At 45.6% G+C, this 27041-nt stretch overlaps 1 protein-coding gene across 1 annotated transcript; it reads left to right on the forward strand.

The window, feature by feature from the left end:
- Positions 1-12476: 12476 nt before the first annotated feature.
- LOC144156242 (uncharacterized) lies at positions 12477-24219 on the forward strand. Its single transcript, XM_077688157.1, has 5 exons — positions 12477-12546; positions 16345-16457; positions 18559-18594; positions 19978-20370; positions 22964-24219. The coding sequence occupies exons 1-5, from the start codon at positions 12477-12479 to the stop codon at positions 23438-23440; spliced, it is 1089 nt and encodes a 362-aa protein (XP_077544283.1). The 3' UTR covers positions 23441-24219.
- Positions 24220-27041: the final 2822 nt, after the last annotated feature.

Below are 27041 nucleotides of genomic sequence, written 5' to 3' on the forward strand. Positions count from 1 at the left end.
ACTAGTAGATGTATTGTGGAACCGGGGAATAGAGAAGACGCACACAAGACTCTTGGGGGACGTACGATAATCGCTTGATTGCGATAATCGTTGACAATAATAGTGAAACGTTCCCCATCAGGAAGGGAGTGAGGGAAGGAGACTATCGCTCCGAAGTTGTTCTCACACTGCAGGGGTATTCAGGTATAGTAAATGGGAGAAGTCAGGGATGCACGTGAAGGGGGAAAGAACACCTGAGCCATTCGAGATTTGCGTACGACATTATCTTTTTTCAGGCAAGCAGAAGGACGACTGCAAAAATGCTGGAGCTGTAAACAGAAAGCTCTCCAGTAGGATTTCAGATAAAAATGAATCAATCGAAAGTAATGTTAAAGATACACGCAGAAAGCCTCACCTTTAGTGTAAGTATGATAAGATATGATATGATATATGATATGTTTTATTTCTTTCAAACAAAGTATACAAAGTACACAAAGTACACAAAGTACACAATGAAAGAGGACGGAAGGGAAGAAGCTGCCATGTGCATCTTGAAGACCCCTTACGCCCCACTTAGCAGTTATGTGGTTAAAGCACAAACGCAACGCGACAATTTGAAAAATATACACAACTACAGAAATTCAAATCGGTAAGAACATTGTTATACAATTCTAAATATATACAAGTACACAATTCCACACAAGTACCATTACACAATTCTAATGTCAAAGGCAAGAAAAATACAGCGAAAATAATACATCGTGACATTTCATTGTAAAATTGCTACTTAGATTAGCCTATTCGGTCGAAGACTCAAGAAGATGCATCAATTCTATGAAAGTTGTTGTAGAAAACATTCGAATATTAAAGTTATTACCATCGAGAATATTTAAGTATTTGGGTAGATTTCAAGATAAAGACTGTGTGCGGTATTTGGTGAGGCTTAGTGGTAGGATCCATGGATTAGAGTGACGTATATTACAAGTAGGTTCATGATGCACTAGCTTAAAGATTGTTATCATGAAGGCATTGTTCATTGTTGCAGCAGTTTTGTAAATGCAAAGTAGCCTATATGTATACAGGGTAGTTACTCTAAGGATATTATACTGCCTGAAGTATTCTTCTGTGTGAGCATTCCACTGTATATTAGCTAGCAGCCTTATTGCTCTTTTTTGCGCAACAAGAAGGCGTTGTTTATTAGACTTTGTCATCGTTCCCCAAACCGTGTAGCAATAAGGGATCACAGGTACAATATATGCGTTGTAAATGAGCAGTTTAACTTGTGTGGGAAGTGTTAACCTATGTTTACATAACCAGCCATTATTTTTGTTCATTTTAGCTCTAACACTGTCAACCTGTATATCCCAATTCAGCGTCTCAGAGAATACGACACCGAGAGATTTTATACTGGACACAATGTCAATCTTGTCATTTCCCAAAAGCAATTCGATGTCACCACTTACTACTCTATTTTTTGTTCTATATATCACAGCTTTCGCTTTATACGTATTAACCTCAAGACGTTTTCTACTGCACCAGCAACGCAAATATTCCAAAAATTGGTTGCTACAGAGTGATAACTCAGCTAGTGTGTTTACTGTGGCAAGCATTGTAATATCATCAGCGTAAGCTACGAGATGAACTGGAAAAGGGATGTCAAAATATCATTTAGATATACCAGAAACAACAAAGGCCCCAAAATGCTGCGATGTGGTACACCAGACGTGATGGACTCATCGTCTGACAAGGTTTCATTAAAACACACCATTTGTCTACGGTACATTAGGTATGACTGTATTAAAGCAAGGCCAATTCCCCGAATGCCATAGTGACTGAGCTTTTGAAATAAGACAGAGTGATCAATCAGGTCAAATGCCGTGGATAAATCTACGTATATGCCAACAGCAAGGAGCTTTTCTTCAAATGCGTCAATTATAATTTCTTTTTGTTTCGTTAATGCCATTTCAGTGGATCTCTGGTTTCTAAATCCGAACTGGCAAACGGAAAGCACAGAGTGCTTACTTAAAAAGTTAGATAACCTGCAATGAATAATTTTCTTTAGTGCTTTAGATAATACTGGAAGACTAGATACCGGTCTGTAGTTAGAAAAGTCAGAAACAGAACCACTTTTGTGTATGGCAATAACCTTTGCAATTTGCATTTGTTTTGGGAAGACGCCAGTACTGAGACATAGGTTGTAGATATGTACCAGTGTCGGGGCCAATAGGTCTATTACAAATTTAAACGGTGGAATTTGAAAACCGTCTTTATCCCTGGATTTACTTGATCGGAGGTTTGAAAACATTGATACCGCCTCAGATTCGGTTGTTGGAAACATAAATATCGTTTCCTGTACGCTTGGTATCCCAGGAATCAAGTAGCGAAATACTTGGAGAGGTGGGTAAATGTAACTGTCTTGTAAAAGTAGTTAGCGGTGATTCTAACCATTAAAAAAATTCTGGCTTAGAATATTATGTAATGGAGGCGTGGGGCAAGAACGACGAAATAGGGAAGACTATGGCCCCCCTATCTCTGAAAAGAAACGTATACAACCGGTGCATTATTCCAATGATGACTTATGATGGGAGACAAACATGGCGACGTACTAAAATACTTGAAGAAACCCAAATCACCCCAACAAGAAATGGGAAGAAAGATGGGAGTAACGTGTATGGGTGGGAAACGAGCGTCTCGTATTAGAGGACGAACTCAGTGGGAAGTCATCATAGCTCAAATGAACAGCAATGAGTGGACGGGCTGCGCATGTTGGGCTAAGAACTGACAAGCCCGTTGACCATTCCAGTAGTAGAAGAGGATCAATAACTGTACAGAGAGGTGAATGAGAAAAAATTACTCCCACCTCCCCTCGCGTGAACCCCTGTGTAGATGCGACGCATAGGGGGTTCCGTTGTTGTTTCCGTTAGGTTGATTCTCCCATCGCGTGAAACGTGCCGTGAACCCCCTGCCGCAGCTGTGACGCAACGTGGCGCGGCTATGACGCAACACAATCCAACACAATCCACTTTAATCCAATCCAATCCAAATCCACTCCAATCCAATCCAAGCCAAGCCAGTCCAATCGAATCCAATCCAATGCCCCTCGCGAGAGAGTGTTCGCTATCGGAGAGGAGAGGGGCTGAGCGGCGGAGAGCGCAGCTCGCGTGGTGAGGTGAATGGGGGAGGGGTGTGGACGGACAACAACGCCGTATGGAGGGACAAGGCGAGTGAATGAGATGCCGTCGCATCTAAAACTCGGATGCAAAGAATAGACTAGGGCATTGCAGGATAGGAACGGCCGAAAGAGCATTGAAGAGGCCTTTTTGCGAGTACTAGTGCACACAAGTGGGCTGTTTATGGTAATGGTGATGATATAAATTATTATTATTGAACCAATTTTATTTTGGGGAACGATGTGACAGTTAATCGCGTGCTGCCGAAACGTTGACCCCTTTGCAGATAATAAATAGCCTTATAAATCCCACAGATTAACTGGCGGACGCGGGCTCGATTGCCGGACGCGGCGGCCGCCTTTCTGATGGAGACGAAAAGCAAAAACGCCCGTGTGTCGAGATTTCGGCGCACGTTAGAGATACACCGGTGGTCAAAATTAAACCGGAGCCCTCCACTACGGCACGCCTCATCGCCTGTGAAGCGTTGGCGCGTTAAACCTCACAATCAATCAATCAATCAATCAATCAATCAATCAATCAATCAATCAATCAATCAATCAATCAATCAATCAATCAATCAATCAATCAATCAATCAATCTATTAATGGCAACGAACTACATTTGAGCTCCGAATTTTCCCGCAGGAGAAAAAGAAAATGAGGAATAATAAAGCACATCATACCGCACATGCAGCCGTAGCAGACACTGGGGCAAAAAGAAATTGAATCGCACTTCGCTAATCTTGATGTGTAGAGTCGAAAGAAAACCCTAGCTTAAATTAAAGAAGTACAACAGTATTGATTATAGACTAGCATTGTGCTTCGCACGAGTGAATAAAAAAAAAATAACGACGCGGAAAGCGCACGATGGCTGTGCGGCACATGCCGGCAAGTGCCCTTGTATTGGACTACATTGCTTGGGAAGTTGACCCGGCTTGTACGGGAAATCGCCCCTATGGAATGGGGCAGCTGCAAAAATGCATCAACTTCAGCGGGAGTAACTATCACTCTCTTGTCACCCTTGCGCAAGCTTGGAAAGTGGGAACACCCATTGGCTAGGGGAACTAACGCGCCCCTGTAATATACAGCGTGAGAGGAGGCCGGGGTCCAGTGTTGCGCGGTAACTATACTGCACCCATGTCGTACTGTTCATTTTATAGAATCATGGGGCCGAGGGTTTTGCGAACCCCTATAACGGAGGGGCCCACAATGCGAGCTGAGCGGCAGCCGAGAGAAGTGATGAGCCCTTGTAATCCAATTTCCTTGGGGCTAGGGTGCAGAGTTACGGGAAGTTCCGCAGGGCCGGCTTCCCGGGTGACCACTACACCCACGTTGTACAGTTCTTACGTATGGTTGCCGTAGGGCCGGGGAGTGTCGCGAGCCCCTGTAACCGGATGCGAAGAAAAGGCCAACAGTGCGTTCTGGTCGACGGCCGAGGGAAATCATGAGTCGTTGTAACACAATCGCTTGGGCGCCAGGGTGTAGAGTTACGGGGAGTTCTGCAGAACTGGCTCCCCGGGTGGCCCTTCCTTCCTCGAGGTTCCCGCTTAGAGACGGCGGATCCTCCGAGAGGGGGTGAAGTTAGACTAATAAGGGTCATCCAAAACTGCGAGGCATGTTGGCCAGCAGTAGTGGGGGTGGTAATCACGAGGAACAAATATCCTTATTGACTCTGGCAAATTTAGTGCGGAGTACCACCCCTACCGTGAGAGAAGGTTGTGTTAAACTACATCTCTAGCGGAGATTCGCCAGTGAGGAGCGGGGTCTGCTTCTCTGCGAGTAGGCAAAGTATCCGCCATTGGCACGACTGCTCGGTTGATACACATGCGAGTCGCCTGCAGTTCATGGGTTTGGATCGAGTGCTAGTGGATGTGGCGCAGCGAGATTAGGTCATGGTGTATGATCACCCACTGCTCGCCCCCGTGGATTTGATGCGTGAGCAGAGATGGACCAGCGGGTGCGACTTACACTGCTCTACCGGCGGCTCCCCCTTCGTGAATGTGCTCCTGTGGTAACGGGGAAAGTCGCTGTGTCCGTTCGCGCCAGTCTCGATGATGAAAGGGGCCCTCTGGCTGTCGATGGAGGATCGTGAACCTGATAGCGTTCCTTTGCTGTGGTGCTCGTATATCTTGCACCCAACTGCCGTTCGATGGTTTGCCAGGAGAACGAGAAACCTATAGGCTTTAATCCAATATGTACCTTCACTACGCGTTATGGTGAATCTTTATCGTTTGCCCAAACAGAAATAAAATGGCTAGATGAGCAAATAATTATTTTGTTTCATTCTATGGCCTACTAGGATGTTAAGGCGTTGGACCCTCCGGTGTAGCATCACCTCATACAATTAGCGTGAGCACGTTTTAAATTTTTTTCAGCAGGATTCAGGGGAGGTTACCGTGGAATTATCGGCTAGCTGGTTTACCATCTCTACCTATAAAGAGAAATGCCTGACTGAGTGACTGACTGGCTGAGTGGCTGACTGACTGACTGAGTGACAGACTGACTGACTGACTGACTGACTGACTGACTGACTGACTGACTGACTGACTGACTGACTGACTGACTGACTGACTGGCTCGCTCGCTCACTCACTCACTCACTCACTCACTCACTCACTCACTCACTCACTCACTCACTCACTCACTCACTCACTCACTCACTCACTCACTCACTCACTCACTCACTCACTCACTCACTCACTCACGCATCAACGCCCAGCCAAGACAGCTAGACCTAGAGAATTGAAATTTCGGGGGTACATTTGTGTCATGGCGTAGGGGCTCACTAAGGCGGGATTTTTCGAAATCGTACTCCTAACCGAAGAAAAGCCTGGACATTGTGTTTTCGCAAAATCGGGGTTATCTCGCTCACCCGTTAACATATAAAAACGCATTTTGCTGATATGTGTAGCCATTAAGTATATCTAAGAAGTAGTTTTACTGTTTCGCGCTAACCAGCACTATTGGGGCGATTCTGCATGCATTTCGGAACAAATGGGGGGTTGTTAAGGGTCCTCATATAAATGTTTCACTGATTCATTTATCCAATTCGGCTTTGCTAATAAATGTTACTCATAGTAATTCACAAGACCAATTTTTAGGATTTCGCCATGCGAAGCCGCTAAAAGGGCGGAACGGATTTTTTTTAAATTTCCACCCATGACATACCCCAAAGGTTTAACATTTGTTGTGAACGTCAAGCCAAACTACTAGTTGTACAAATTAAAAATTGGGGAACCACATTGCTATTATGGTGTAAGACCTTTATATTGCTGAGTTTTTCAGAAATTACACCTCTGAAAGAGCGAGAAGCGCTAAAAGTTTGATCCACAAATTTTTGTTGTTATCGCAGGTCAGTTGAGATATCGAATAAATATTTGTTGATATAGGTAACCAATACAAATGTGTAAAAAATGTTTTACAAGATTTTCCCATAACACCCATGTAATAGGGACATCAAAATTTTCGGTAAATTGCCTGTTTTTAGGGATTTCTTCATAGCTATTCAGCACGTTGATATATTCAATTCGTTTTGGACTATATACATGCTGTCTATTAAATTGTCTATAAACTTGTCCATAAAAAAAGTTGTCCATAAAGTTGTACATAAAAAATTAAATTGTCTTATTCTATGCGTTCATTCAACAGTAGTTTAAGATCGTTTTTGCTTAACAATCTTTCCGAATAATAAAGTCTCGTATAGTAGTTATTCCTGTTTTTCCAGATGTAATATTGTATAATTTCTTGTTCTAGTGCTTCCATATTTTATTGGCGTGTTACACTGATCCGTACCTAACTGCGAAATTCTAGTACTTGTGCAAAATATTGCTTCTTCATTGTACAGTAATTTAAGACCATGCTTGCTAGCATTTTTCTTTTTTTTATTTTTTTTTTATTTTTTTCTGATTAATACTTTCTGTGCTTCCCCCTGTTTATAGTACTCAAACCTTTTTTTTTCTGTGATAATATTGCAGAATTTCTTGTTATAGTGTTTGCATATTCAATTAGCGTGCTAAACTGACCCGTACCTCGACTGCCTACATATTTTTTAACAACATTTTCGCATTTATTAACAGGAGGTCCCCCCGGCAGTTTTACTTTGGGTACTAATAACTACGTAGAATGTGTATGTACCGAAAAATGTTTAATAAAATCCTTAAATCCTTGAAACTAATTTGGGCATGTTGTGGCATGAAACCTATAAACCGGAAAGCGAGATTAAAAAAAAAACACTCCTCTCGAAGTGAAATTCAGTTCAATTTGCCCACGTTGCATAGCGGTCGCCATCTGTTGGGAATTTCTGCAACCACACGCCTCCCGTAGGAGGCCGTGTTATTTATCATAAAACTGAGTGATGCGTATTCTTTACACCTACCACATAATACTTCCCGTGAGTAGTAGTTTGAGCCCACTATCTTGCTACAATTTGTTTTTGGAATATTTCGAATAAAGCATGAGTTCAAGGCGCTTCCTATAACCCCACGCCTCCGGGAGGAGTCCATGTATGGAAAGCAGGCAGGAGTGCTTAATTGTGCACAAGTCCATCGAGGATTACCTAACTATCCCAAGTAAGAAATAACAAGTGTTATGCCCATTCAGGTAATTAGTATAGTGGCCCACCCGGGCATCGCCGGGTTCTACCGCTAGTTAATACCTCTACACAACCTGCGCGCACAACGGGACGAGAGAAAGGAAGGAAAATTTGTTCCCCTTTTGTTTTCCCGCTTGTGCGCGCTGTTTGCACACGTATCAATTAGGTAAGGCACATGCGGGTACACAATAAAAATATCAACCACTACAGCAGCAAGTGGTAAACTCAAACACCTTCAAAACCGTCGTTGCAGTTTGCCACAGCTCGTTTACAGCGCAAGGAAACGCCTTCTGACAGCTTGGCTTAGTTTTTCTGCTTTCGTGAACGCAGCGTTGCCGGCGTGTTTACCAATCCTCACTTTTTCCCTCACTGCTTGGAAATCATATGCGGAAGCCCGTGCATAAAACTTGGCCTCGGCTTGTGCCCAACGCTTTTTATCTTCTGACATCCAGTGAACAGGAACGTCACCGTGCAAGGCCCGTCTGGACGAGAACGTCCCGCGCATTTTTCTTGGGTGGGCGCTTTGTGCGCCTGCCGCTTCTCCAGTCCGGCCATGTGTGTGCATACGAGGCCTTTGAACAAGAAGTTGACGCAGTCAACCCACGCCGGCTTTTTTTTTTTTTTTTCCCTCGCGAAGTTCTTTACACAATCACTTTCTGCGGCGAAGTGTGCGGCCCATGTCGACACGCTTTCTGGCGGACGCTGCCGCCCGTGGAAAACACAACACACAAAAAGGTTATGTTAATGCGACCCGCCCCTTACGTGTGCCATCAGCCTCACTGTGCAGCAAGATATACAAGGGGGGGGGGGGTGACAGGAGTCTGTCGTGTGCTCTGTGCACAGTCGCGTCTGTTGGTCGTTATTGCGCGCTCTGCACTGCTGCGTTTGCTCTCAGCGGTATTGCTTGCTGAGACTCACGGAAACTAGGGCTATACCTTCTTGACCGCCTTCAGTGTTTGCAATTGTCTGGCTTTTTTTTCCTCAGTTTATTTTCTTCGTTGCTCGCAATTTATTGGCAAAGTGTTTTCTCTTAACTTGTGTCTTTAGTTGGCATGGAGAAAATGCAATGTAGTTTTATATATTGCACAAACATTCTTAGCGCATGCGGGCCAGGACAAGACAGGAGAGACACCACGGAGCGCTGCGGGGTGCCTCTCCTTTCTTGTCCCTGTCCGCATGCGCTAAGAATGCTTGTGCAAAGCAACACCAACTCGCCCAGGAATCCGTACTCGTGGTTTTATATAATTTATTTGTGATGCTTTAAATAATGAGTTTTACTCAATTGGTGCGTTCTCGTGCTCAGTCATGCATAATGTGAGGAATTTCAAGGGACCTGAGTTATGGAAGAAAAGAACAGTTGTTATTGTCATTAAATAACGAAAAATACCTTCGCTGTGTTTTATCGCAGCTACGGCAATTTTCTTTTCTGTACCCTAATATTGCAATGCTAGGACCGTTACCATACAACAAACTCCAATCTCCGCTAGTTTCGTGCCCGTGCGGTGAAGGTAAGAAAATGCATTCTTGAAATCAAACATCCAGCTTCGGGTTTCTTGCAACGCTTGAACAGCCCCTAAAGAAGTTTAGGCTAAAAGTGCGTCGCTGTTATTATTCTCAAAGAATCCCAGGCGAAGTTAATAGATCGTCTCGATTACTCCTACAAAAAAATCCTCATAGAGAAAGGGGCTTACCAATGAAATATTTTGTCAGAAAACCTTACCAAAATGGAGAGCTTCAATTTAGCCTCGAACCCACCACGGATAGTTCGCGGGTAACCTAAAGATTCTTCTTCCCACTCGTCATTCGAATTGATTTCAACAAAAACTGCTCAGGTTTAACTGTTCTAAACCTATCACGAGTGGAAGCAAAGACTATGCACACACTGTTTCGTGAAAGTTTGCTTTTGCTTGAGATTTCGCAGCCTAGATATATCTGATAGATTATTGGATTCATCCTTTCGCTCTCGCTGAATCAACGCACAGACAGCCCACCCGGATCGAAGCAGCTGTTATACCCTCGCCTAGTCCGTCGTACCACAGCGAGGAGGCTCCCAGCGTGCTATGCGATAAGAAAGAAAGGCGTGCCTTGGGTGCCGGTGGCTGAAGGTCACTTGAGAGGCGATGAATGACCTTTCAAGATGTCACTGACCTTGCAAGCGAATGCGTAATACGGCTACTTTCACTGTGCGAGCGGTCGGTGACTCCGGGACAGATAACAGAAGTCCCCACTGACATTGAGGGAAATGTGAACCCGCTCCCTACTTATTGAGATATAGAAATAAACTAGAAGAGTATGGTGTTAGAGTTTAGACGGGGGAGGCGGAAACATTGTCGACGTCACTAAATATATTCGGTTCACCTCCGATAACTCCCTTTAAATCAGCTTTGCGCTCGGAGAATAACTCGCTGGTGTTGGTGCACGCGCGCATGCATATTGTTTGCTTTTAAAAGACGTTAGGCTCTCTTGGGCTTTTTGAATGTGGAAATTTTGGTCTGTCTGTCTGTCTGTCTGTCTGTCTGTCTGTCTGTCTGTCTGTCTGTCTGTCTGTCTGTCTGTCTGTCTGTCTGTCTGTCGATTTAGCCACCCGGCCAAAAGTTATAAAAACATGGATCGAGAAGTTTATATAGGCAGAACGTTTGCAAACCACTAAATCCGGTACCATACGTGATACTTGTCAACATACGCGTGCGCAAGGTTCTAGATTAGGGGAAGGGGGGGCGCAGTCTCACCGCAGCGCCCCCTCCCCCGGAAACTCCCGACCTTTCCCCACTGAAGGCCTAACCGTCAGAACGCAGTGCAAGTAGGAGGAATGGTTATATTTTTTTTATCTCAATGAGATGGCATTGCAACACACAAAATATTTCTGAGCAGAAGTTTTTCCTTTCATGCGTAACATCGGCAAGGGGAGCAAGTCCCTGCGCGATCTGCATCAGTTTCACTACGCGCAGACGAAAGAACTTCCGATCTCCCTAAAGCTCAAAAAGATACGACACATCTGTCTTTTGTAAACTGCAAAAAATACAAAACTTGAAAATGTTATACAGTATGGTGGGTGGCTGGGTTAGTTGGTTGTCTATACTGATGATAAGCAGTGCGAGACGAGACACGGGGACGAAGAGCAGGGACAAAGGACAAACGCTGAATCCAACTGAATATTTACTGAAAAAGCTTTATGTATTCAAGATAAAAAAAAACTTAAAAACCGAACAATGAGAAGGTTGTCTCAAAGTGACAAAGCTATTAGATACAATGTAGTTGACTAACAAGGCAAGCGCATAACCGCACCTGCACACAGTGAAAATAGTCATATAAGGTGTACGCAACATTCACACAAAGAACAGGAACACAATTTAAAAACACATAGACATATTCAACGTTTACAAGCACGAGAATGTACAACAAACAAAATGTACAGGAAAGACCTATAGCGTATTTAATTATCAGCAAACATAGATGCTACAACACATCAGGTTTTCCTTCTGAGTATCCAATACACAGTTGAGATCGACTTCCGAACACGAGGTACACCTCGTCGTACAAGTTACATGCGGGAAACAGCTTTCGGAAGGTAACATGATTGTTCTTCGGTTGCCGTTATCATGAAAACACAGGCGTGGTCATAACCCTAAGGGACAGGCTCGATTGAGTAAAAGTATAATTTGGTGCCCCCCCCCCCCCCAAGATGATCAAGGGGGGGGGGGGGGCACCGGCCCTTCTTTCTTTGTGCGCACGCCTATGCTTGGCAACATTGTTGCGCAAAAAGAAAACCTTGAGCATATTTGAGGCAAAACATCAATACATAACTAGTTCTAGCAGTGTTCTTGTAATTGCAAATAGATGTGTGCTGATTTTTGCGCTTGAAAAAAAAAACACGTTGAAAACGATTTTCTCACCCACAGCTCCAAAGGACTCACGCCCTAGCCTGGACCTCGTGGTGGCATTCAAGCCCAACAGCAACGGAAGATTCCAATAAATGGAGCACGAGCGGTGGAACGCTGCGAAATTGAATTGATTTGAGCAAACCGCCACCGTGTTTATCGTTTGAGGAGCAAGACGGGAGGGGAAGAGCATAACAGGTGGGCGGGGGTGAGGAGAGAGGCATTTGCGTGGCAGGGGCGGCAGACGACTGCCGTCTTTCGACGACATTTGCGGCGAAGTGAGCAGATACGCGGCCAATTTTTTTTATTTATGATCCCCCCAGACGGCCCTTCGGCAGTTCTTGGGCACGCTAATAATAAAATGATTGATTGATTGATCGATCGATCGATCGATCGATCGATTGTTTGTTTGTTTGTTTGCTTGATTGATTGATTGATTGATTGATTGATTGATTGATTGATTGATTGATTGATTGATTGATTGATTGATTGATTGATTGATTGATTGATTGATTGATTGATTGATTGATTGATTTGAAATGGGGCTTTAGAGATGACCAGCTGTGTCACGCCTTCACTAATTGCCCTCGTCCCGCTGTCACATTGTAGGAACGTACATGAGGTTGCCTTTTTTCAACGTGTCATGGTCAGGCCCTAAAGGTTTGTGCTGTAAAATAAACTGAGACTAAGGCAAGAAGAAGACACCAACAGAACAAACACACAGCGCCGTGCTTCGTCCAGATATGTCTTTGTTTTGTTCTTACTCCGTGTTTGTTTTTGCTCTGTTGAAACCCACGAACTGTCAGCGTGTCCCTCTGGACTCACTTTAGATAATACTGCTTGCAGATAAAACCGGCACCATGGCTGCGTTCACACATATTATCCTGTTCGGCTTCGTAGCTGCCATCCTCATTGTCCAGTCCCCAGCTGGTGAGTCGCCATCGTGTTTAGTATTCAATTTTTCTGTACCGTGCACCGGGGATCCGTTTTCTAATTTTGGCTTTGCTTCCGCAGCCATTTTCTTTAAACTGCTTATGGAATTTGTTTATTGCTGGAAATGAGAGGAAGCCGGCCAATAGGAACGGCAATCGCTCGCATGACGTCATTCGAGCGCGCAAACAAATCAAGGATCTCAAAAGAGAAAAAAAAAACTTTTGAGCAGGTTTCTAAGTAATCTGATGGACGCAAAACAGTAATTCTTGGTTACGGTAATTTTTTACCCCCTACTCTAAATACTGGATAGCCTAGTTGACTACATTATGAAACAATTTAACGGTTACAAAAGAAAAAGTTGAAAATAGTGCGAAAGTCGAGAACGTTGCCTATACGCGGACGCGGCCGATTACGCTGGTCGCGAAGCAGGGACCGTAGCGGTGGTAAACAATCAGGGTAACACCATCGCCTCCTGCTCTATCCGCACGAGAGACTTGGTGGTTTGAGAAGAGGCAGCCATTGCTGTAGCCATGGTTGCCGCCACAAAAATCTAGACAATCATCAGCGACTCCAAATCAGCGATGCTAAATTTCTCCCGAGGGCACATATCAAGGGAGGCGTCCGCAATCCTAATTTCTGGTCTCCATCTCGAAAACCGGACAGGGAAGGTCAACTTAATTTGGACCACCGCCCACTCCGGCCTTGCAGGGAACGAGTCTGCGCACGAAGCCGCTCGAGGCTTTACCGATCGAGCGGACGGCACCTCCGATGCGGAACTCGTCCCCATGTCAGGCAGGGACAGGCTATTAGAGAGTTTTATCAGTCCGTCTGTTCCGTCGTGTACGTAGTTACCGTGTTGACCGGGACCCGACTGCGCCTGCGGGCGCGGAAGGGCGAGGGGGCGCACCCCATCGTGACGAATGCGCGGACATGGCGAAGGCCGGCTCGCGGAACTAATCCCCCTACGCGACGAATGCACAAGTGCCCAGACGGGTCCCGGTCAACACGGTAACCACGTACACGACGGAACAGACGGACTGCTCACTCTAAGAAATCGGTGCAGGTGGGCTTCACGACAACGCCCCAGAACGACCATTCAGCGTGCTTAAAAGTGAGAATTTGGCGAATGACGAGGCCCAGCATGCGATTAAAGTAAAAACTCGGATCTGCGCTGGGACAACTGCGCAAGGCGTGCGTGTGCGCTGTTGTCCCAGAGCAGATCCTAGTTTTTACTTTAATCGCATGCTGGGCCTCGTCATTCGCCAAATTCGCACATTTAAGCACGCTGAATGGTCGTTCTGGGGCGTTGTCGTGAAGCCCACTTGCACCGATTTCTTAGAGTGCTAAAACTCTCTATTGTCATACAGTGACATCTCCGGTCGTTGCCGTTTAGGCCGGGCCCGCTTCCCACCCGTGCACCCATCCCTCAGTAAGCGACTCCTACAGACCCACTAGTATCCAAACCCTACCCAGGGCGCTACTCCCCCGAGTGTCATAGATGTCAGGAACGAGAGGACCTGGCGCACATGTTATGGCAATGTCCCCAGGCGATCACAAATGGCCACACAATCACTAACAGTGAGCAGTGGGAGACCGTGATGCTCAGCTCCTGCCCGCAAGATAAGCTGGCTGAGGACGCTGCCAGAGCCCAAGGCCAACGACTAAGCAACACAGTTGGCAAACTGAATAAAGTTTATTCTCCTTCTCTGAAAATAGTGTTTCAGGGTCCTTAAGGTATAATTTTTAAGGTGAAAGGCCTAAGGGCCCCATTGTGCGGAAAATTGACGTTGTTGTTGCCAGTCACATTATATGTTCGCTGCTGTAAAGAGTAAAAAAAAACAGATTTGAGCTCGTATTGGATTCGAATACGGGTCTCCAAGAAACCGAGTGCGCTGCGACCGCGCTACATATGCAGGTTGTCAGCGGTGGAACAAGAGCTCGGCAGGTGCGTGAGGCACTGGCGTGATATCGCGTGAAGAGTGAACGCGACAGTCCATGAGTAGAACAGGGGCACCGCAGTGACGGAGAACACTGAATCTTGGGAAGCTGGGGCGTGAACTGTGACCAGTACGCCTGTCGAAGTTATTCCCGCCAAATGACTGAGGATCGAAAGCGAAGAAAGAGACGCAAACAAGGAACATTATCGCCAGAGGAAGCCATGATGCAACTGCGTTTGTACTTGGGCTGGTTGGTACGTGTCATGCCATGACAGCGCGAAAATACGACACAGAGAAGAAGCGACGTACACAAGCGCTTCTTTTCTCTGTCCTCTTTATGCGTTATTTTCCAGCCACAATGATTTCACCTTCACACCACGTAAGCATGGCTTAAAGTACCCCAAATAATATTTGGAAAAAGGAAGTTGTGCAACATTTAGGTTGCAAGAAGTGCCGCGCTTTCTGGTGTAAGTACTTCTTTTACATGCCAAGTTTATTCCACTGAAAAAAAAGGCTGTCAAGAAAGAAGAGGTTAACACTTCTTTTTGTGGGGACTTTTTACGTGCCGCAATGTTCCGTTAAAAAAGCCCATATAACTTCACTTTGTTGGCTGCTAAATCCAAACCCATATATGTTTACTCTTACAGGAGTAGCACGCTAATACTGGTAATTCAATTGTTCTACTTTCATCGAACAGAACTGAAGAAAAAAAAACGCTGCGCTTTGTGGAGTGAGAGAGAATAAATTTCAGTTTAGTGAATCAAGCCCGAGCCGCGACGTTATGTACCTTCACAGGTGTACAGCCGATAATTACCGAATATATGGGTGTTTTTTATTTGATATTTTGCGTGATTAGCGTTTCACCGTAGCTAATCGAGAGCTAGGTCGTAGTCACAACATTCCCCGATCGTAACAGCGACTAGCGCACAAGAATATTACCTACCTGTAACTTCTGTCACATTACTAGTGCAAGATTCTACATATTGACACCATTGAAATGCCGATAAAAACAGAATTCACTCGAAATTTATATCAGACGATTTCACTGAATAGAGGGTAAAGAAAATGTGCCAGAATCATTTATTAACTAAATACAGTAGCCGTCTTACGACGCAGAATAAACGGGGCTTAAAAATTAAGAACCGAATCAACAGGCCGCAAGCCCTTGTATTTCCCTATTCGTCACCTTGGACATACCTCTCTTTGTTGGATCTAAATGCAAAAATCAAGAAATGTGTGGGCAAGAACCTTCGAAGCACACGATAGTTCTCAGCGTTACTAGCAAAATGGTCGTTGCTCTCTACAGCTGGCATCCTAACAACACAACGCGTTCTTTCTAATGGAGCAAAGCATTGTTATTTATTTCAGAGATCCTTGCAATTTTGTGTTTCTTGCTAAATTTTAGAAGTTACATTGGAAAGAGTTCCGTGAGAAACGTTATGAAATATGTGAAAGAAGAATCCCACAAATTACTGTGCATCTTTCGAAACAGTTTCATGTGTACGAAATAGCGACAAAGCGTTTTACGCTTGTACTCTTTCGTGCTAAAATTGCTCATAACTGACAAGAGAACAGAATATTGAGCTAACTTTGTGCGATTTCAGAGTTTAATGGGCAGCTTACAGATTTCTTTGCTTTTCGTGCAAAAAGCAAAATACATAACAGTGCCTGCTTTACAGATGTTGAAAACTGTAATAACGACACACGCGCCCTTTTCTAGCACTATATAATCGATAAAATGCGCGGGAAGGCAGTTTTTTAGCACAGAAAAAAATACTTGCTGGTAAGTAGGAGCACTTCGCCACCAGCTGTCGGAGGGAAATCTTTTTGTTTTTAATCCTTTCTTTTTTTCTTACAGAATCACCTGCAGAGAAGGCGAAAGAAGATGCGGGCTCCCACAAGTACAACATTCGGCTCGCCAACGGGACGAGCTTCGAGATCACCACTAACGGCTTCCAAAACTTTTCAAAGGTACAGAAATTGTTTCAAAAATGGCACACTGGGCTGCCAACAAGTGCGTATGTTAGCGAGGGACGTCCCAACCCAGAACACGTTCCACAATTGAAGTGACCGTCACATTGTTTGACGCATAGCCCTCCCAAGCACCCCCGTCACAGAAGGGAGTTTTAACTCCACTACGATGTTGGATTCATTGCGCATGAACCTGAAGGCAGCCAGATGTCCAAATTATTTTGTTCTGGCCTTGGAATATTTTTTCCCGTACAAATCTTATCATGCTCTGAAGACGACAAAAGCATGATTAGTTTACAGCCTTGATTGTAGGGTTTAACGCGCCGACGCAGCGCAGGCGATGAGGCGCGCCGTAGTGGAGGGCTCCGAATTTATTTTGACCACCTGGGGATCTTTAACGTGCGCCGAAATCTCGTACACACGGGCGTTTTTGCTTTTCGCCTCCATCAGAAAAGCGACCAGCATCATGCGTAATCATGCGAACGGCAATTAAACTTCGCAGTTCGATATTTCGGAGTACGGATGCGCTAGAAGAATTCTGTCAAATGCAACTGCGTAGAAACAAGATTGCTTCTAACTCTTCAATACAAACATGCCTGCTTACTGCAGCCGCTAAAAAAGTTAATTATTCAATTTTAATAATGAAGCCACCAACATCAATAGTTACCCCCTCATTGTGTGTACCCCTGGGCGCATAACATCCTTGTAGAGGTGGTCTTCACGTAAAACTAAGCGCCTAATTTCAAAAAAATAAACCTGTCGATTTAATTTTGATCACCCTGTATATCCTATAGTCATTATTTTATGAACACATTTTAAACTAATAATGCCTATAGTCATTATTTTATGAGCATTATTAGTTTAAAATGTGTTCATAAAATAATGACTATAGGATATACAGGGTGATCAAAATTAAATCGACAGGTTTATTTTTTTTAAATTAAGCGCGTAGTTTTACGTGAAGACCACCTCTACAAGGATGTTACGCGCCCAGGGGTACACACAATGAGGGGGTAACTATTGATGTTGGCGGCTTAATTATTAAAATTGAATAATTAACTTTGTTAGCGGCTGCAGTAAGCAGGCATGTTTGTATTGAAGAGTTAGAAGCAGTCTTGTTTCTACGCAGTTGCATTTGGCAGAATTCTATCGCGTGCGTACTCCGAGATATCGAACTGCTAAGTTTAATTGCCGTTCGCATGATTACGCGTGCTAGACAGCGAATACCGACCCAAAGCTCCTACCTTTTAAAACACGTCTTTCGTGGCTAGAACTGAAGTTAGAGAGTTACCAAATGTTAATTACTTCATACTGAACAAAGTTGTATTTTGTCTTCATGGCGTCTTTAAAATGGACTTCAGCTGAGCTTCAAGTCTTAGCTGTCTCCAATTTGCAAGTCGTAGCATGTGCCTTCAAACCAGTAATCTTATTTTTTTAGCATTTATTTAAAAATTATGGAGAAATTTTTGTCAGCCTAACAGGTTACTGTGAAAATCGTCGCGCTGTCTAGTGGACGCCAGATACTTCAGCGTTCACTCTACGTATACAACTTTCGACCCGTTTATAAAAAAGTGTTGCAATTAAAACAACACCCTGTTATTTGCTAATTTATTTTGTGCGTTTATAACGGCCTTAAAACCGTGTAATAAATTCCGGGCAGACTAACAGGCGACGAATTGGACAGCCGATTTAGCCCTAGCTGTTTGCACATAGGGTAGGCGTTAGTGTTGATCGGTACAGCATGTTCTGACCCTCAGTACAAGCAATTACGCAATTTACAATGCTCTTGTCTTGGTTATTGAGTGAGAAGGGCGTCTTTTCTAAGCAAAGATTACGCAGCATGCAAACAGGATGGGCGTTCTGCGTTATTATGAAACAGTTAAACTGTGTCCACTCCTGCTTGCTGATTACAATTCGTTCCCACGCATGCGTCTTCATTTCTTGAAGCCCACGGCGCTGCCTCCAATAATTTTCTTTTCATTGCACAGTGCCTCCAGGGAGGAGCGACCCGGGTAAGTAGCAACTGCTGTCGATGGTGCATTTATACACTGCCACGGTGGGGCCACGTGCCTCAACTGTTTGCCACTCGCTTGTACCGCAGGGAAACAACTCCGTCGACATCGTGCAATTCAATAAGGTGAGTGCCAAATGCTTCTTCCTTAGAGTGTACCACACTGGTTTTGTCGTGGATTTATGGCGTTACTGACGCCTTGTCGTCACGCTAGGCAGTTTGCGTACAGCAGCTGGACCGGTACTTGCATAAAAGTTGCAACCAACTGATAAATGTGAGTTGACACTGTCACCCCTCAAGTTCCGTAAACCTGAACCACAAGCTGAGGAATGCGCACACATCACCCGCGGCCAGAATCTCGGCAACAGCAACGACGTTGGCTTGGAATGAGCGTCCAAAAGCAGACACTGCTTCATCGTGTATCATGCGCAAGCATGTACATTAATTAAGAAAATTTTGTTATACATTATCTATTGTCTGCATAGCCGTTTAGATTAATCATTACATATGTCGACTATTTGCCAAACTTGCCAATGCACAATCAGGGCCCCTCAAGTGGTTTCCCCGCTTTTCCTCTGATGGTGACATGCAATACACGTGTTGAAAACTGAATTTAGACATTTCAAGGGGTAGCCAAGGTGTCATTCTCTGCACTTGACACATTGGTTTTGCATCATCTGCATTGATAAAATTTAACATCAACGTCTATGTCGTTGGTCATATACTACGCCAATATTTCGAGCTAGATGTCCACCACCGTCGAATAAAGGCAAGTGTGCACAAATCATGGTGTCCACAAAAGCCGCTAATGAGTTGGGGGTTGCGTACTCCACTGAAACGGTCAAGGGCAGCCCACGGAGATTGGTGGGCTGGTTCATAACCCCCCCCCCCCCTCTCACAATACTGGAGTCTACTATCACAACAGTTGATCTGAGATGACGGCGCACAAAATAAAAGCACGAAAGCGTAAGTTCCTCCTCCCCAGAAAAGAATGACACATAACCACATAACCACACCATGACGTTAGGTTTCCCGACGGAAATACGAAATAGAAAGAACTTGCTCTGAGCAAAATCCATTGAAGGCTAAAATGCCATTTTGATCAAACGGGATGCATTTACGGAGGCACTGAAACTAATTTTAGACATTCCAGAAAAAGCATCGTCATCACCACCACTTTACAAAATCCACGGCACGAATACAGCTTAGGCCCCTTCAACTATAGTGAATACCAAATACATGTCTCAAAGCTGTGACTTACTAATCATTCGCAATACAAACCAAATTATAACTGCTAACAAGGTGTTGCGCTATGAGGTGAGCTGTTGCGGAAAAATAAGGGACTGAAAGCAGTTCTTCGTGGCAATGGCACATAGCATAACCTTAATTCACTTAACCAGGGAGGAGTAGCGGTACACCGCGCACACACACGCGCAGAAATATGCACGCACATGTTTGCAGACACATTTTTGCACACACTGCCACCTAACAAGTATCCTGCATATGCAGTGCGCCCGGGACCTTTACGACCGAGTGCAGACGAACATCACGGACCATTTTCGCATCCGGGATGTGGGCGAGCTGGGTGCTGCCCTGCGAAACCTTTCTTCGCTGCATCGGCTCAATGGGAACATCGTCAAAAACCTGGAGGCATTGCAAAACAGTTTCCAGCGCCTGCGCCTTCCCCCTGCCGGCACCGGTGCCAGTATCGAACCCTTGCAACGCACGCTACAGTCGGCTAGCGAAGCTTTCCGAAACATGTCCAAGACGGTGACGTCGGGCGCTGCCCTGCAAACGGTGGTGCACAACTTCAACCGCACGCTACAAACGTTCAACGGGCTCGCCACAGCCGGTGTCAATGCGATGACACCCACGGCAAACCAGCTCATGCACCGCTTCCAGGTAAGGTGCACAAGAACTGTAATGTGTAAACCTTAATCTGTATGCTGCTTGCTTTTATAACAAGAAGAGGAAAATAATGTCCCAGTGCCGATCAGCTCGTTGCAAAAATCAAACATTTCAGCGCTAATTTCTTGCTATAGGTGTACGAATCGTAGTACTATATACAAGTGAGTCAGCAAACATGGAATGCTGCAGGATTTAAACCTACTTTGAAAGTTTCCCGTGACCACACAATCGTCTTCAGACGGGCCATTATCCACCATTTCAAGTCTTTATAAACCTTGGGAGGAAACATTTTATTAAGAAATAACGTGAGAATGTTTCCACGGTCCAGGAGCCCATTTGCTGTCCGGGATGCCGTTTAAGTGCTAACAAGCATGAGCTGGTCCTCAGATCGACAGCTGGGCAGCAGTATCTCCCACTGCTCAGGGGAAGGGGACTGGTCAGGGGCGAAAGGGCTGAGATTTTTTTGCGCAGTCGAATATTTTGGTTCAGAGTTCCAGGTTCCTGGCAGAATTTACATTTGGGTGTGTACTGTGTAGGAAGTAGTAAATGCATGCGGACATGGGCGGGGAAAAGTGCCTCTTTGAATCTGTCTGAGTGTGAATTCTAGGCTTTCGCTTAGAGACCTGGAAGGATTAGGGAAGGTCTGTCTCATGGTTCGATTGCACTGGGTGGTTTCTTGGTAGGTGACAAGCAAGAGGTACGGAAACCCTCCCGGTCTCAGCGGCTCGGTGAGAGAGATCTCGAGCCGGTTTATGAGCAAAATATTGCCCCTCAGTGCAGAGTTGGCGGGAGTCGATCCAAACAATGTCCACCCGATCGGCAGGCGGATGTTGCTTCAGAAGTCGCAATGTGAAGGGGGCCACCCGTCCCGACAGGAGCCTGCTGCAGGCGGCTTGAGAGTCAGTCAGTATAATCTTGGAGGTTGGTGAGGCAAGGGCGAGCGCAATAGCTATAAAAATTCATCAGCGTCCGGGGAGGAGGTTTTCCGAATTGAGGCACTGGTGATTAGGGCATTCCTAGAGGTTGTCACTGCCAGCATAGTTTGGTTATCTGTGTAACTGGCCCGGGTAACTGCCCTTGGATATGTTGAAGGATCGCACGGCTTGATATGGTTTTGGGCGAGTCGAAGGCGTTGACTGGAAAGGTGCCCTTCGATGAGCTCCTCTATGTTATGTGGAGCATCATGCTGAGTAGTTTGGAAGTAGACTTACTCATCGGGAGACACAAAGCTTGTTTGGTTGCGTTCCGGGTGAGGCTATTGACTTTGTCGGTGTCGGTATGAGTCAGGACAATGCATGGTGTGACGTAAGCGAGGCGGGAGATGACAAAGGCCTGAACGAGCCGAAAAGTATCTTTTTATTTCATACCTCGGTGTCGGTTGGTGATGCGACAAATCATATGTATTACATGATCCGTCGCTCTATTGACTAACAAGAGCGGATGCAACTTTATTAGACCGCATCTTAACATGGTCATGAAGATTACAGCTTGGGAATTCAAGCTGGGCCTCGTGCGATTGCCTCTGTGCACGTTACGTGCCGCGGTAGGAGATGTGGAACACTGCCTAATCATCTACCCAGAGTATGCTGCTGACCGGAGAACGGAGAAGATTGTTCTCGCAATGCGAAAGTTTGAAGCCCTTCACACCAGGTTGGACCTCTTCGTATTCCCAAAGGGGCACAGCAGAGAAGGATCGGGCCTCTTTATTAGCTTCGTCCGGGACACACAAGTTGCGGACTCATAGTGAAAGGGCCATACTTGTAATGCGTTGGGTGCCACTCCGGCGTATCGACTGCCAGCATATTGTAGAAGGCTAGCCCCGCCTGATACAGCATCAGCAATCAGCAAGCTTACAAAAGCTATCATATTTATTCCTAACACAAAATCCATGTCCCAACGGAATCATCTAATCTACACCCATTGGCAACCTTCCGGTACACTTAAAAAAACCGCAGTTCAGTTTGTCAGCACAGGGTCTTTGCGCTTTGGATTCAATGGGCGTTCACGCCTTCAAACACCTTAATCCCACCTATCCGACATGGAATTGAAAGAATTATGGTGCAAAACATTCAGTGTGTAGACTGTTTGGTAGACTAAAAGTACATGGAGTTTTGCTTCGTTTTCTGATCAACGTATCATAATCAATCGCATGTCTCGGTAGCTTAGCCGGTATTCATGTGGCCTGTTTATGCAGCTTCATTTAGTTTGTTGACACTTGTTGTTGTATGCGTTGTTTATTGGCGCAAGGCAACTTGGCCAAAGAGCGCCAAATAAGTTTGTTGACACTTCCAAAATAGGTGTAGCCCGTGACCTGTTCCATGCCACGTAGTTTTAGGTTGGACCTTAGATGTCTTCTTGTCTGAGCCTAATAGGTGCCTAATATCTTGTCTAAATAGCCGCGGTGTGTACAAAAGTGGGCAATCACGTATAAAGGTGGGGAAGCGATGAAAAAAAAAGTACGTATATGGTGATATATTTCTGCTGCATAAAACTCTTGAGCTTTGCTTTGAATGAATGTACACAGAAGCCTTACGACGCTTGTGTAGACTGATTCTAAATTTTGAAGTGAATTCCCCCCTGCCCGCAGGAGGATCTAAAGAACATCCAGAACGTGACCCGGTCACTTCCCAGGACAGATGTCGCGAGGCTGACCGAGCAGACGATGGGAAACCTGACGCTACTGGTGCGCAATCTGACCGGCTCGCTGCCGGGAGTGATGCGCCGGGTCGCAACACAAGGAGCGGAGAGCACCCGACCACTGAGAGAGTTCGTGACTGCGCTCTCCCAAAACCTAAGGAACGCCTCAGTCGCGCTCTCTTCTACAGGCAGTGCCGGCAATTCTACCAACGGCACACTTCCTATAGCGGGACAGGACCTGCTGCAGGCGTACGACGGTTTTCAGTTAGCTGTCAATAACGGCATGCTCGCCATGTCTGACTTGGTGCGCGGTTCTCTGAAGCTGGTCAACCCGGCCAACTGGAATGTCCGAGGAGGCCTCGGAGGGCAAACCCCACCCGTGGGTATCAACAAATTCATCGGACAACTCTTCAGGAGGAGGGGCTAGGCGAGCCTACCGTATACTTCCTTTACTCTGATGAGCATTCTTTGTGTATCAGCAGGAGCAGACATAATTAAGCTCATAACTCTTCAGAAGCAAGAAATTCAGCATTACTTCATCTCACGTGACCATTCGGAGGTGCGCGCAACTCCTGGTGGGCATCGCTTTGTACGAACTATGACGGCAGAACTCGTTTTTGTCATTCCCGTGAGTGTGGGGGCGGCGTTACGTTTTCCTGGAAGACTTCGTGATGTTCGGAAACGTCGACAAGCTCGCGTGGCTATACTTCAGGGGCCGTGCTGTGCATCTGTGAAGCATGGAATCAGAAGAACGTAACCAGAATGACTAGTTCATTTTTTAGCACTCCGTCCTTCATCAGACCGTCGAACTGCTCCCGTGACTTCCGAATGGAACGCCGGTGACTCTGTTTTTGTTTCTGAGTTGCGTGCACTCTTTCAGACACTCCCAATGGGACTTATGTTGGTGCGGGCTAACTCCGGACCCTCCGAGTTAGGCCCTCCCTTTGTCAACCGAAACATTGCGTTATTGACGTCTTTGTGGCTCCTTTGAAGCCTTGCAATAGTGACAGGAATTCACAATTAAGTCTAGGTTGGCCATATAACGCCGGCGAGGATCAGGTCTATTATAGTCGCGGTCTAATGGCGCACGCTTTCGTAAGTCGCTATTCTCTCGGTAGCTCTAGAGCTCGGCTGTATAGATAACTTAATTGCACAGTTCCTGGGGAGCAAAATTAATGTTCCCCTGGCTGCACATATACGCCGTGAGACCGCAGCATGTGAAACCGTTGGGAGCTGTTGTTCGAGAAGCCATTTCATTCAATCAGGCCCATGAGCGTGCACAGCTGGCCGGGACTGTTGCTGAAGGCTTGGATGGTTTGCTTGAAACGTTGTCGTCTCTTTCAGAGACACGATGTGAAATTGCAGAGCTGAAATGTCACAGGCTCTACTGGCCACCCCCCTTTTCCCCCTTTGCTCGCCTTTCATAAGTGCTAGGCGAAACGTCTGCGTTGTGGTTAAGCGGTCCCACTGGAGTGTCTTAGAGTGTATATGTAGTCCGAAAATGAGCGCTAACACGTACATAAAATGGCAGTTCAAGAGCTGGAGAGGGTCACACAATACGCGGCTGGGACATCTGCGCGAAGGCCCAAAGTTTAAGAGCAAAGACTTTGCTCCACAATGTTGGCGTCCCAGGATTAAAAGTGAACGAAGCTATGATTGTAAAGTTGTAGAAGGAGCGGTGAAAGGACTGCACGACCAAGAAAGGGTGGCAAGACAAGGAGCAGTTTTTAAAGGAAAATTTTCACTTACTTTTTCGTCCCATCCCCGCGCGATTTGTTCTACACTTTGTGCATGGCCGAGCTCACCAATATCGTTATCACTGTAAATAAAGACGAGCATAAAAACTGTCTCTTTCCTCGATACGTATTATAAACGGAGGGTTTTCGGTGCTTTGTATCCTATACATGTTTTCCCTTTGTTTTCCGATCGCATCCGCGCTATAGGCGAGACTCACTTTCTCAATCAGCGACTATGAGAAGCTTTTCCCGACGCATGCAGTGTTGATTGCGGCGTAAGAGGACAATTGTGGGACGCGTTGAATAAAATTTTGAACTGCGCTGTGGTATCACGGAACCAAAACTTCAAGCTTGCATTGCGGCAAAAGTACATTTTTGACGTGAAATCATGTTCTAAGACTAGTAATTGACGGATTTGGCCAATGGTCGGTCATTCAGCTGCTTCGTGACGGAAAATAAATATTGAAAGGGCAGGGTTCACCGGAGAGGTCGATGTTCAGGGCGACCGTTTATTCCCAGGCTCGAGCGAGGAACGAGCGAGTACACACCATGATGATGAGTATTTACAAAGATAAGGACGAAGTGCTGGAGCACGTCGCTAATGATGATGATAATGTACAGATGATGAGGAAGCACTGAAGGCAGTCCGAAGGTCCCACACCAAGAGCGACTCTGCCAACCGGTACCGGTAGATTGCCCAAGGATGCTCACAATATGGACATTTTCAAAGCATACAGTGACTGTCGTATGGGGTTCGTTCGACAAGCGCTTTCAAATAAAGTATATATAGTGTACGCCAAATCTGTCCTTGGAGGTAATGGTAAGTAATTAATGCTTACTTCTGGTACTGAGGTATGAGGCAGAGACATGGGATCTATCGAGAGTTTTGGTTGAAAATATAGTTCGTCCTAAAGAGCATGGGAAGGCGAAAGATAAATGTAACGCTTAGGGCGTAAGTACGCAGGTATTGACGAATTTTTCGTCCAAGGCAGGCGTACAGCACAGTCGGTGACAAAAAAAATGAAGCTGAGGCAACCATGTTGAGCGGGGGACGGGCAATCCACAACTTCAAGTTCGCTTACCAAGTTTGGGTTTGGGCTAGTTGGTAGCGGTAATCCACGACTTCGTGTAGCGCAAAAAAAAAAAAAAAAAAAAAACAGGGAGGCGACGGGCACAAGCGCTAGTGCCCGTCGCCTCCCTGTGTCCTCTGTCGTTTTTTTTTTTTTTTTTTTTTTTTTTTTTTTGCGCTACACGACGTTGTGGTGCAAGTTCGCGCTCTCCACCAGGCGGCTACCGCGAGCAGCTGAGCCATGGGGTCGGGTCCAGTTGCTTTCCCCTCCTGGCGCGGTGCTTGCCGCGCCCGTTTTATTTCGCAACCTTTCAAATGAGAATTAATATAAGGCCGCCGCATGACGGCTCAGAGACGGTAAAGTGGACGCCTACTGAGAGTAGTTGTCGCGTTTACTTTAAGCGCCGTACAGGAGGGAAGTCAGAAGTCGGCGTATACGCTTTCCCCAGTTCCCGCGAGAAGCAGTCAATGGGTCTACAGTGCGTTTCAGATGAAGTTGGGGAGGGGAAATAAGTGGCGCAGAGCACGGTAGTTTACCCTTCGCCATGGCGGACTACCACCTTCCAATAAGCTGCAGTGATTTTCTTGGCATTAAATATTTAAACGGACTTCTTGATTTCTTTGTTTTTATTTTGAACTGGGTCTGTGTCCACGTTTCCCAATTTTATTGTGTTGTCTTGTTTTTTTTTTTCTTTTTTCTCCTATCATTTCTTACACCCACCTTTTTTTTCGGGGTTAGCCCCCCTCCCCCCCTCGAAATGTAGTCCTGCGTACGGCTCAGCTGCCTGCATTTCTATATTTTCATTATGTCAAGGTGCGGCCGAATATTTCTCATTGATGGCGATTCCTTCGTTTCTCATACTTCAGAATGCGAACAAGGCAGCGAAGTACGCCTTAAAGGGCTGCTGAAGAGCTTTTAAAAGAAACTTGTTGGGGGAATTACTTTCGTTTTCTTCATGCTGAATTCGAAAAACACGTTCATTTCATCTGTAAAAACACCCAAACCCTCTTGTGTCATCCAAACAAACAACCTCTGCCGTGGAGCGCGAGCCTGGATGCCCTGGATGCCTTTTGCAATTGGCCGGTGGTAGATGGCGTCATATTTAGAAGTCCCGATGCTGCGTTGACCGCTAGGCCTCATGAGTGCATTTTGTTCCCGTTCAGATACGGGCCAGAAAGTCTTCTGGGGAATGGAAGACGCACACCCTTAGAATAGGGGAGCC

The sequence above is a fragment of the Haemaphysalis longicornis genome, unplaced genomic scaffold, assembly GCF_048455015.1.
Source record: "Haemaphysalis longicornis isolate Haplotype H1 unplaced genomic scaffold, Haemaphysalis longicornis Haplotype H1 scaffold_1, whole genome shotgun sequence".
NCBI classification, from domain to species: Eukaryota; Metazoa; Arthropoda; class Arachnida; order Ixodida; family Ixodidae; genus Haemaphysalis; species Haemaphysalis longicornis.